Raw genomic sequence first — 13,409 nt, 5'->3', positions numbered from 1 at the left:
TTCCTTCAGAAAACAACTGAGCATCATCTTAATGCTACTGCCCTCTGCTGCTCCTGGATTAGGGATGGGGAAAAAATTCCTCCCTTGGATTAATTTGTGACTGAGCAACTCAAATAAAGCATTGCAGTGTATTTAAATCTAGAATATTCCAATTAAATTAATTATATACAAATCAAATTTGTATGTCATTTGTGCAAATTAAATTTGTGCAAGTTAAGAATTGCATTAGAAGGTTCTTGTCTTATTTTTGGATAATTTAAATAGGCATATTTTAATATTTTAATATCTGGAAAAGAATTCTCTGAGATATTTATCCATCCTGGTAAATGAAATAAAGTTCAATTTTGAGAGGTTTACATTACTTCAAGGGAGTGCCTATGGATCCCTGCTCCAGACTGGAATAAAAACATGGGAATAAACATGCCTGGGAGTGGAAAACTTTGAATTTAAAAAGTCAATAATATTGATTTTTGGGATAATATACTCAGTTTGGGGTTATATATGGAGTTTTATGATAACATATTTCATTTTGGATAATAGTGTATTACTAAAGTCATCAGGGGCAAAGTTCAGGAAAAGAAAATGCAATTCCTGCTCCATCCAAAAGGCTCCTCAAACAGCAGAAGGGATGGATGGGACCCCTGCCCATCCCAGAGCATCCCTTTCATTCCAGGCTCACCTGGGACACACCTGTGGCCACAACTCAGAAAATCCCAACTTTTCTTTTTGGCAAAACAACGTGGCAGAAGCAATCCTACAGATTTATCTCCTACTAAAGCCCTTTGCACTCGCTGGCTTTTTCCTGCCAGACCCATCCTGGATTTTCCTGCTTTTTCCCATTCCCCTACAGTGAATTAAATGCTGCAATTGTCCCCAATTTTTCATTCCTGCAGCAGAACAAATCGTTGGCTCACACAAAATCCCATTTTAGATTTTAAAGGACATCAACTTTTCCATTTAAGAACCAGACAATAATTAAAGACCATTTCTCTGGTGCCATTTAATTAATTCCTAAATTGGAGAAACACTGGCAGTAAGGGTGTAGAACATGGAATGGCTAAAAAACAGAATTAAAGAGTGGGAAACTCCTGGAATTGTCCTGTTTTTTTATATCCCAGGTGTATCCCTGAAGCACAGGACACAATGAACATTTCCTGGGGTGATCAAAACTCCAAGGAAAAAAAGAATGGAGGTGAGGAAGAAGCAGGGCAGGTAATCAGAGGAGAAATAAATGAAAATTTCTGGTAATTCCTAAGGATAAAATGCATAGAGCAAAGAAAGAAATTCCCATTTCTCTGAGGTTTCAAGGCTCAGCTAATGTGAAGCTTTAATTATTTTTGCAGTTTGGGGTTTTTATTAAACGTGCACTGAAATCTGAAACTTGCAGCTAATAGAACACATGTGGAGGTAGACAGAGCTCCTCTGGAATGATTTCATCCATTCCATGCACAGGGATGCCAGAAAAACAAAATCTGAGCTCAGAGCAACCACCAGGACACAGAAGGCAAGAGGGAGGAGAAGTTCCAATCAGGAAAATCCTGCAGAAAAGCCAAAGTTTGGTACCTGAACACCTGGGAGATTTCCCTGCTAACATCTCATCAAGCTTTGTGCTGTTTTCTGCCTCAGCTCCCAGGAACTTCCCAGGTTCCTGCTCTGTGAACATTTCACTTGGAATTGGGATGGAGAAACTGCAGCACCAAACCTCACCTGCACAGGGGAACCCCCAGCAGCTGCTCTGTGCCCAGAAAATCATGGAAAACAGGAATTTTCTCTGGGAAATAGTCACAGGGATCATTCAGCAGCCAGGCTCAGGTTCATAAATTCATATTCAATAAATATATCCTTTAGTGAAGATATATTTATTATTCAGCTGAAAACAGTCACAGAAGCCCCACTTTATTCCTGATTATCCATATTCCTGAGTATCCATACTAGCCTTCAAAAAATCCAGGAAAAGACCTGGAAAATAATGGATAGGTGGGAAAATTCCAGGAGTTTCTTGGAGCAGCTGACTGGAAGCTGCTGCTTTGTGCAGATCCCAAATCTGAGTGATAGTACAGATAGATAGATAACATCATCCCAAAAAAGATAATTAATCATGGTTTTCCTCCTTAGCTCACATCTGTGACACAGCCCTGGCCATGCACCGATGTGGACACACAAATTTCCACAGGAATAGAAAATGCAAGGGGAAAATAATGTTGTGAGGTTTTAATTACAAATAAATTCAATTTAATCTACGTGCCACACTCAGAGAGACATAAAACCACCCAGTATTACGGTGTCATTTGGACAGCAACATTTCACAGAGAAGGAAAAAAACCCAATAAATACCAAAATAACATCTCAAAAAAATCACCTTTCCAAGATTCACTTCTGCAAAAGCACCTCTGAAGTAGCCCTAAGCAAAGAACATTTCCAGGGGTTTATTTTCTTGTTGAAATGCAAATACTGCCAAGTTGAGAGTGCTGGGAGCTCCAAACCCTGCTGATGGCAGAGCCTCCATCCCAGGCAGGATCCCAAATGTCTCCCAGTTTATTCAGATTCACCAGAAACCAAACAATACCTCACACTCTGATTCAGTAATTATTGCAGAACAGAGCTAAAAATCCCTTAAATATTTGCTTGCTCCTTTTTTTTTTTTATCCACTAAAAAATAACCATAACTAAAAAAATTCACTAAAAAATAACCATAATTTTAAAATTTCCCAGCAATGGAAACCCTGCTTATGGCAGAGCCTCTATCCCAGGCAGGATCCCAAATGTCCCCCAGTTTATTCAGAATCACCAGGAACCAAAATTCCTAGTGAACCTGACTTGCTTTGTTGACTGAAACTTTAATTCCATTTAAATATCTGGAAAACTCAGTTTTAAAACAGATATAACAACAGCAAACATAATAATAATCACACTCTGATTCCTGTGGCCTGGAAGCTCCTTGCAGGAGGGTTTTTGTGCTCTATTTTAACAGAATTTAACATTTCAAGTGTGTCTGAGATCAAATGTGAGCAGTTCTGGGAATCCTGAGCTCAGTTCCATGGTCACTGACTCCTCAGCCAAGGAAAAGCTGCTTTTCCTCACTTGGAGTTTGCAGAAGCACCTCATGAAATCTGCTCCTCAACAAGAACAAGAGCAGATCTGCTTCCCTCAGGACAGCCATGCCATGGAAAAGGATAAAATGTTAAAAAAAGGAGTAACTGCTTGGATAAATGTTGGGTTCTTGGGGACTGGAGGAGAGCAGACAACAACACCCTGGGCAGGGGAGAGGCCAAAGGAGGGAAAAAAACAGAGGGAGAAAACATCCCTGAAGGAATGCTAAACCAAGCTGGGCCAAATATGAAATATTTCCATCGGGTTTTATCCCTTTGCAAGTTATTTCTTTCACCAGAGCAGTTTTGGCTCTTTCAAACAGGCACTAAAAATGGGGATTTACCCTAATCTCCATCAAAGAGCAAGGAAAATGCTGCTTAACCCCAGGCCTGCTCCTACCTGCCCGTCCTGACCCACGTGCACTTGGTGGATCTGTAGATTTCCCTGGAAAAGGAGAGAAGGGACAATCAGCACAAGTTTGGCATTGCAAAAACTGTAAAAAAAAACCCAAAAAAATGTTTCAATACAAAGGAAATCCATGAATTTAGGAAGTTCTGCTGAAGGTTCTTCAGGCAATCCAGCTCCACTCAACTTCAAAAGCAAGGAATTTTCCCACCCAGAATGTTTGGTTTTGAAGTTCAGTAACTTCCAAAATTCATCATTTTTTAATTATAAATTCAAAGATAATCTGGTTTTACGCAAAATTTTTCTGAGGTAAAACTTTTGGTTTCCCTCCTTTATATAAACTTGCAGATTGAAATCCAGCCCTTACTATCCCAGAACTAGCAATCTAACACTTTTACAGGGTTGCAGAGCTATTTACTAGTTGCTTTTTATTTATCCACATTCCATACTGAAAACCAACACAGTTCTATTACAGGGATTACATCCATTAAAAAAAAAAAAAAAATTCCCAATAAATCAAAGTATTTTAAGCTCCAAAGACCAATCAGGAAATCTTTACGACATGAAGTTTTTTATTCACATGCTCACAGATGTCTTTCCAAAAGTACACTTGGATTAAAGAGAGGCAGCTTCCCAAAAGAGCCTTGCAGTGAAACAGCACATTTCAGAGGACAAAATCCCCATTTTTGTGCAGTTTCTCCTGCTGGCAGCTCCTCTCACACTTGTGTACATTGTCATCAATTTAAAACCAGATGTTTTCATCTGTCAGGGACAAATGCAGCCTTTGAAAGTCCCACAGATAAGAAGAGCCAAAGGATCCAGGGTGTGCTGGAACCTCAGGATCCATTCCAGCAATCTCTGCTGAATCATCAGTTTTTTAGTGGTTCTTTACCCAAAAACTGCTTCAGTTTTATGGCAGCACCACACATCAGAGCCAGGATATTTTAATCCTTTCTTCTCTCTCTCAAGGCCTGACAGGCCCTTCAAAGGACAAGCCTTTAACTATAATATTTATAGAATTTTTATGATAATATTTATTCTCCAGTAGCTGCCTGTGTTAACAATATTCCTTCACAAAGTGGTTTTATGAGCTGTGATTTGGGTTCTTTGGACAGGGATTAAACCAAGCCAGGCAGATCCACTTCCCAGCGAGGGAAAAACCTTGACAGGGAAATGGGACAGATTCAAATTGTTGCCTGTATTAATGTTTAACCTGATTTTTCTATTCTTTCTGCATTTAAACAAAATGCAGCAGAAATCCAAGAGCAGTTTTAGCAATCAGAAGATTTTTAAATAACCAGTAACTGCAGCAAATACACAGAGAAATCCACCTGGATTTGGAAGCTGAGCCAAAATTGGAGGGTTTAGGATTGAATTTATCCATTTCCAGTTATCCATATCCAGTTATCCATCCCATTCCACGGAATTATTTTTCTGGAAAAAAAATTAAGCAGTGCAAATGCTGCAGTGCCAGATAAGCTGGTCAGGAATTAACGGTAAATTCATTCTGGAATATTTCTTTATTAGATGGTGGCTGAAGGTTTCTGCAATTCCTGTTCAACCATTAAAGGCCCTGAGTGTTCTGACCATGTTTGGTTCATCAACCTAAACAGAATAATTTCATTTTTAAGCAGTGCAAGCACCTGGTTTTCTATTAAACTCCATCAGTACTAAATTTCCAAAGCTTATCAGCCTTATGCAACAATTAACACACACACTGAGTTGTTTTGGCTGGTGAGGGAGAGAAAAATAAGTCAAAATAAAATAAAATAAAATAAAAATAAAATTAGACTAGACTAGACTAGACTAGACTAGAATAGAATAGATAATAATAATAATAATGAAAAAAAACAATACACACTGAGTTGTTTTGGCTGGTGAGGGAGGGAAAAATAAATCAAAATAATAAAAATGAAATAAATAGAAATAATAATAATGACAAAAGCCAATGAACACACACTGAGCTGTTTTGGCTGGTGAGGGAGGGAAAAATAAAAATAAAAAATAAAATTAATAATAATAATAATAATAATAATAATAATAATAATAATAATAATAATAATAATAATAATAAACAATTAACACAAACTGAGTTGTTTTGGCTCTAGAGGGAGGGAAAAATAAATCAAAATAATCAAAATAAAATAAATATCAATAATAATACTACTGAAAAAGAAACCCCAAGAGCCCAGAGACAGAAGCAGCAGGTTCTAAAGAAGATTTTCTGCTGGTTCCAGCCCATTGCCTCATTTCCCCTCAGCTGCCAGGGTTCCTGAGAGCCCCAGGCTTTGCTCACCTCGCTGTCCTGCGTGATCTGCACCTGCTCTCCCTGGGGCACCTGGGCTATGTGGAGATGGCCCTGTGGGATCCACAACAAAAGAAAACACCAAGGAGCATCAGAGGAAAATCACAGCTCCAGGAAGCAGCTCCTGCCTTGGAGGCAGCAGAGTTTCATGGAGAGAAGCAAAATGTGCAACGAAACCATTGAGGAGCTCCTAAAATGCAAAGTGCACCTGGACTGCCCCAGCTTTGGATGGGAGTAAAAGCAGAGGGACTTGGACCAAAGACTGCTTCACTTCCACTACAGGGGAAGGAAAATAGGAGGAATAATAATAATCATCATCATCATCATCTTCTAACAAGTGTATTTTTCTATTGCCTTTTTGACTGGTACACAAAGCTTGGGGTTGACTTGCTTTGTTGACTGAAACTTTAATTCTATTTAAATATCTGGAAAACTCAGTTTTAGAAGAGATAATAAGCAACACAGTTTTAGAACAGATAATAACCAACAGTAAATATCTCCAAGTGTGAGGTTTCCAAAGGTATCTCATTTTCCACCTATTTTTGCTCATTCACTGGAGCACAGACCACACTAAGGACTCTCAGCTGCTGGGATCTGGCAGGAAATCATTAATTTGAACAATTCCCCTGATTTCTATTGGTGAGAATCTGTCCTGATGGTTTGAATCCTGTAATATTTGGTATTGCTGCCCATTCCCACCACTCTCCTGGTCCCCTTTGCTGCCAGCAAGGAGAAGAGTGGCTGGAATTCCTTGTGCATCCTGCCCACAGCCACTGTGATTTACCTGAGGGGAGATTGGATTCTAAATAACCTCCTGGAGGTTTTATAAAGCTTTGTGTTCATTTTAATATGCCTGCATGAGATGAAAGATAATCATTTGGAATTCTGTCAAAGGCCCCTCTGATTTTATAACACAAGAACAATTGCCTGTGATTTTCAAAGACACACAGATCCCTCTATTTCCAACAGTTTCATTTCCTTTGGAAGGAAACTGCCTATTTATAGGGAGAAAAACCACACTGAAAGTGTCCCTCTGACAATAGGGGCTGGAGAGAAAATTATAGCACTGCCCAGCCCAGGGGGAGATTAAAATCACCTTCCCTCCTTCACATCAAACTCTCAGTGCTCCCAGGAAAAAAGATGGAATGTTTAGAAGATCCATTTATAGCAGGTTTTTCCCTGGATTCCACAATTTGAAGGATAATTAATATGTCCAGGTCTTTTAATGAGGCAAGTTTTTATCACTTCCATCTGTAAACAAACCATCAGTTCTATTAAAGTCATTTATTTTATGTCATTTTCCTTTCTATCTTGTCTTTCAAGACTTGAAAAGTACTTTTCGATCACCAGTTAAATCTCACCCACAGATCCAGAGGAAAATCCACTTTTAAAATATTCATGGGATTCAAAAGACAAAGAAATTCCCAGGATAATATTGAAAAGTTATGGCAAAAGTGAAGCGGAAAAGGAAGATTTGCACCCAGCTCCTGCACAAAGAGAATTCTTTCACTGAGGACACTTCTTAAAAAGAATTTGAATTTCAAACAATCCTTGTAGTGCCCAGTGGGACACAAGAATTAAAGTGAAGGTGGTTTTTTTCAGAATACACTAAACCACAGATAAAAACCATCAGGCCTAAGTGGTGGTGGGAGTGTTAGGCTTAAAAAATGTCAATATTTAGAACTTTCACTGATAGACACAGAGCTCCACAAACACACATGGGAAAGATTCAGCTCCCAGATGTTCAAAAGTGCCTGAGAATGCAGTTTTACAGAAAAACAAATAAATAAATGTGATTTTGTTGTGGAAATCACACCAGAACTACCTCTGAAGTATAAATCACTAAGTAAACACAGCCAGGAAAAGGCTGGTAATTCTCTGTATAACAACCAAAGTACATTGATTTCCATTGATTGTGTGAGGAAATCCTGCATGGAATTTTTTTGTCACATAACTCTATATTTTTTTTTCCCATAAGCCTCCAGTGTTTGTTTTCTGGACACCTTAAGTGCTGGCAGGTTGTGATTTCACACTGCAAGGTGACAGTGCAGCTGGAGCAGGGTTCTGGCGGGTTTGGGAGGAGGGGTTTAGGAAAAGGTGAGGACATACTACTTGGACTTGTCCATCCTCTCCAATCTGGTGGATCTGGACCTGCTGAGCGTTGGCCAGGGCGTAGTGCAGGGCCTGGGGCTGGTTCTGCTGCATCTCACTGGAGGCTGACACCGAGCTCTGGGATCCCTCTGCAAGAAACCAGAGCAAATTCCAGCTTTATTCTGTGTGCATCCCCCAAACTGTTCCTAAAACCCCACGACAATCAAACCCAGTCCCTGGGCACAGATCATTCAACATTCCTGGGCACGGTGGGTTCTTGCTGCAAAGCCCACAGAACTCCACAGGCTGGCAGAGCTCCTGCTGAAAAAAAAAAAAAGCACCTTTTGGGATCTAAATCCCAGAGTCTGCAGCTCGAAAAGTCCCATCAGAACAAAACCCCAGAGGTTTCCTGAGGAATTCAATGGTTTTTGTTCACCTGAGAACTATTTCTGCCACCACCACCCCAAGGACACCTTTAAAAACTCATCCTGCCTATTGTGAGAAATGAAATTATTGTGACAAATGAACTTAATATTATAATTATTTATAATTATAATAGAAATACTAATATTTTATCTTTAAGTATTATATTAAATTATTATAATAATAGTTAATATTGTTATAATAATATCAATATTATTATAATACAGTTAATAGTTAACAATATAATATTATAATAATAGTTAATAGTTAACATTCTTAATTATTAATTATATTTAATAATTAATATTTAATTATACTATTAATAATCATTATTCTAAATAATTATAAATTATTTATAATTTATCATCATAAATAAAGGGAATCTCACAATTGTTTTCCAAGATCCATCCCCTACAATTCATACTGACACACGTGAGGTCTGGAATTGTATTTTTGAACCTCAAAATGACAGGTGGAGTTCTTGATTTATTAAATTTAAACACAACTCACACTGCAGAGCGGAAATGCCCCTGAAAAGGGAATGTTAAACATAAAAAATGGGAGTTATCTTCGTGTAACAGGGACAAAAACCACCAGGAAAACCTCAGTGGGATTTCCAGAGGGTAAAAACTTGTAATGGACACATCATAGATCCATTTTGAGGTTTTCCAGCTGCAGGGAAAGGATTCTTCTACACAGAAGAGGCAAAAGGCAAGTAAAAATGACAGAAACCATTAATTTTTAATATCTCCACTAAATATTCCAAGATTTATTCTGCAAACACACTGTTAGTTCTGCAGGAATGAGCTTTATCCACTCAAATATTTTAATGGGAATGTTCTTTAATAAAATCAGCCATTTAAGGTTTTTTTTTTCCCCTCCTGTCTGCAAATGTTTGGGCACAAAGATAATTTTGAGGTTTAGGTCTGAGCATGGGAACTGGGAACTCCAAACCACCAAGTTAATATTTATTTATTTGTTGAAAAGTTGGGTTGGCTCGTTAACAGAATCAGGCAGCTCTGATTCTGTTAACGAGCTGGAACACAGAATTCCAGCCACAAATTTCCACAGAAACCCAGGGAAACACAACAAAACGATTTTTTTCTGCCTGTTGGGCACACCTTTAATCCCTCACATCTCAGCAAGAGACTGCAGAGCTTTTAGAATTCCTTACATGCAGCCTTGGTGCTCCCTGTGCAATTCCAGCTTTTCCTGAACTGCTGTAGAGTGGAATTCCTGGTGGGATTGAGGAATCCCAACTACATGAAAAGTGCTTAACTTTGTAAAAGAACTGCCCCATCAACCAAATAAAAATGGCATTTTTTAACCAAATAAATGATAAATGGCATTTATCAACCAAATAAAAATGGGATCTTTTCAACTGGGATACCATTGGCTTTGTCATGGGCACTGGAAGAAATGGATATCTGGAAAAATCCTTACCTGAGCCTCTGTCTTTCAATTTTTCATTCATTTCCATTAATTTCTAATATTTGATGCAATTCACTTCTCTATTTTTTTTGTTTTAATTTAGAAATAGCATTATTTTGGGATGACTGAGCACCCGCTCCTTCAGGGCTCCCAGCTCAGGATTTCGAGGAATAAATTCCCTCAGGATTTTGAGAACAAATTCCCTCAGGATTTTGTAGAACAAATTCCCTCAGGATTTTGCGGGACAAATTCCCTCAGGATTTTGAGAACAAATTCCCTCAGGATTTTGAGGAACAAATTCCCTCAGGATTTTGAGAACAAATTCCCTCAGGATTTTGGGGAATAAATTCCCTCAGGATTTTGTGGGACAAATTCCCTCAGAATTTTGCAGAACAAATTCCCTCAGGATTCTGAGGGACAAATTCCCTCAGGATTTTGTGGGACAAATTCCCTCAGGATTTTGAGGGACAAATTCCCTCAGGATTCTGAGGGACAAATTCCCTCAGGATTTTGCAGAACAAATTCCCTCAGGATTTTGCGGAACAAATTCCCTCAGGATTTTGCGGAACAAATTCCCTCAGGATTTGGAGGGACAAATTCCCTCAGGATTTTGTGGGACAAATTCCCTCAGGATTTTTGAGGAATAAATTCCCTCAGGATTTTGAGGGACAAATTCCCTCAGGATTTTGAGGAACAAATTCCCTCAGGATTTTGTGGGACAAATTCCCTCAGGATTTTGCGGAACAAATTACCTCAGGATTTTGCGGAACAAATTCCCCCAGGATTTTGTGGGACAAATTCCCTCAGGATTTTTGAGGAATAAATTCCCTCAGGATTTTGTGGGACAAATTCCCTCAGGATTCTGAGGGATGATTTCCCTCAGGGCTTGGTCTTTCCTTTGTGTTTCCCAGTTTTTCCCTATGGAATTCAACTGAGCTAGTTACGACTCAACCTCAACCAAACCACAGTGTCCAAATACAGAATCCATCATTTATAATATTTATTTTCTGATTAAGTTATGTGATAAAAGATTATCAAAGAAATAAAACCTGCAGCAGAGAAATATGTATTTTTATATATTTATGATATTCACATAATGAAATGCATTTTTAACTATAAGGCCCAAAAGTCTTGATTTTTAAGCCATTTTTGGCTTCAGAGGACAGAAATTATTGTGTTTTTGAAGGTGCATGTGGAGCCACAGCCTGGATAGACCTCTCCTATGGTCACCTATAAATAGGTTTAAATTTGGCTTCAGTGTAACAACCAAAATTGAGGGTTTTTTTCTCTATTTTGTTGGATTTTTTTGTGAAAGAAAAGAGAGGATTCATCCATATCTGAAAACAAAACATCCTTTATGAGTCCTGTTTTTCCCCTCTTCATCTCAGGGCAGACAAAGGGAATATTTATCCACTTTTTAAACATTCCCCACTCCAAACAAACACAACCATGTGGAGCACACCCAGCCTGGGGAGAGGAGCTGTCAGCAGTGAGAAATCCCTGGAAACCGTCGAGCCTCATGTTTCCAGTTGGGATTCTTGGAGAACCCCTGAAAGGAGGAGCCACAGCTGAATTCCAGAATTTTCCATGAGTTCCCAAGGGACAACTGGGACATGAACCCTGCAGTGCATTCCCAAAGAACCTTCAAGGATGTGTGGGTTCAATTCTCAGCTAAAATCACTTTTTAAGGCAGAATCTTTGGTGCTTTCTTATCTGTTCCTATTTATCTGTTGAGGATTTTCATTTTTATGGAATCATGGAATTGTTAAGGGTGGAAAAGCCCTTTAAGATCATCAGGTCCAACACCACCACCAGGGTCACCACCGACCACGTCCCTGAGTGCCACATCCATGGGATTTTTGGACACTTCCAGGGATGGAGACTCCACCACTGCCATGGACAAACTATTCCAATGCTGGACAACCCTTTCCACAAAAGAAATTCTTCTTGGTTCCAACCTAAACTTCTCCTGGTGCAACTTTAAGGACATCTCCTCTCATCCTGCCCCTTGTTCCCTGGGAGAAGGCACAGATTCCACAGCAGGAGGGATTCACACTTAGGAATTCTGGAATTAAAAATTGTTTCCCTGGTGCCCAGAGCTCCACCCTCACATCTCCCCTTACAGACCAAGCCTGAATCCCCTCGTTGTAGTCCCAGCAAGGGAAGGGTAATGGATGGATTAACCATCCCCAAACCCAAAAAAAGCAGGATAAAACCATTCCAGAACAGTGGAAATAAAGCTGTAAACCATCACCTCCCCCTGCCTCAGCCCCAGTTGTGTGGAACAGCTTTGAAGATTTGTCTGCACATCCAGTTTTTAATGTGACACCTCAGCAAAGGCCTGAATCTACAGAGAAATCCCAAAGTCAGGGAACTAATTAAAAATTCCAACATGGAAAATTGTGATAACAGCCTGAACAATCTGAAGAGAAATGAAAAGAAAGAAAGAAGGCACTTCTCAATTAATCCTCCTCCCAAACCCCTCATTTCCTACAGCATTCCCTGCACAGACTCCAACATTTCCAAAAGGAACATCCAGTGAAATTATCGTGGCAGCCATATGGATGTCTCTGCTTGGGAAAAATCATGGGGAAAACACCCTTTAGGTACTGAGATGTTGGTTCCAAGAACAGAGCCAACCACAGCAATCAACACCTCCTTTCCAAAAAAAAAAGCAATGGATTCAAGCAAACAGCCAGGGAAAATCAGGAAAAGCAACTTCTGCCTGAATTTAACCATCAGTTAAGTGTAGAAAAATCTTAATTAACATCTCTGGGGGGTGAAGGACAGAGAAAATCCATTTGTGTTTTCCCACCAGGCTCCCCAGACATGATTTTCCCTGCAGATTGATCCCTCTTGAACACCAAATTCCAAAGCCTTGGAGGGTCTGTGGGCTCAGCCTCCTGCTTTGCTATCATTTCCAGAGTTAATTTTGCCACGTGATGAAGAGAGCAGGGAGGAAATCTGTTGTCACTTTTCACCACGCTCCAATCAAAGCCACGTGCTCCAGGAACTGTTAATCCCAACAAGCAGGAAAAGCCTCAAAGCTTTGGCATTTCCAACAAGTGCAAGAGGAGTGAGTTTGAACAACAATCCTGCTGTGATGCAAATAATTCAGAATTATTAACTGTGTGTGCAGTAATTCATTAAGAAAATTTAAAATCCCAAATAAATGAGGATGGAAGTGGCCTCTGGAGATGATCTAACACAATGTCCTTCCTCAAAATATGGGCAACAAGAGCTGGTGGCTTTGGGCTGCACCCAGGTGGATTTTGATGTCTCCAGGAGTGGTGGAAACCTCTTACTGTGCTCAGTCATCCTCAAAATTCCTCAGAGGCAGGGGAACCAAAGTCAGGGCACAGCTGAGTGAGTTTCAGGGTGCCATATTTATATATATATATTTTTTTTTTTAATTAGGCAAATTAATTGCTGCTAAAAACAACTCTGAAAATCCCAGTCCTCCCATTCATAGGGAAGGGTTTCCAGTACTGCAGCACCCAGGATTTGGGAATACCTCAGGAAGTGCTCCAGGTTGGACAGGGCTTGGAGCACCCTGGGATGGGATGAGCTTTAAGGCCCTTCCCACCCAAAGCAGGCTGGGATTCCATGGGATAACCACAAGAAACCAACCCAAAGTCATGATCCTACAGCCTTCAGGAGACAG

At 39.6% G+C, this 13,409-nt stretch overlaps 1 protein-coding gene across 2 annotated transcripts in view; it reads right to left on the bottom strand.

The window, feature by feature from the left end:
* Positions 1 to 13,409, bottom strand: part of BANP (BTG3 associated nuclear protein) — a 111,909-nt gene that overhangs the window by 47,265 nt on the left and 51,235 nt on the right. For both annotated transcript variants that reach the window (XM_030282266.4, XM_072934217.1), the window contains 3 exons: positions 7,910 to 8,040; positions 5,792 to 5,854; positions 3,490 to 3,534 (listed from right to left, as the gene is read on the bottom strand). In XM_030282266.4, the coding sequence (XP_030138126.4) occupies positions 3,490 to 3,534; positions 5,792 to 5,854; positions 7,910 to 8,040 (239 nt within the window). The remainder of the gene's footprint in view (positions 1 to 3,489; positions 3,535 to 5,791; positions 5,855 to 7,909; positions 8,041 to 13,409) is intronic.

This window comes from Taeniopygia guttata, chromosome 11 (genome assembly GCF_048771995.1).
Source record: "Taeniopygia guttata chromosome 11, bTaeGut7.mat, whole genome shotgun sequence".
Classification (NCBI taxonomy): domain Eukaryota; kingdom Metazoa; phylum Chordata; class Aves; order Passeriformes; family Estrildidae; genus Taeniopygia; species Taeniopygia guttata.
This window is presented reverse-complemented; position numbering and strand designations above follow the sequence as displayed.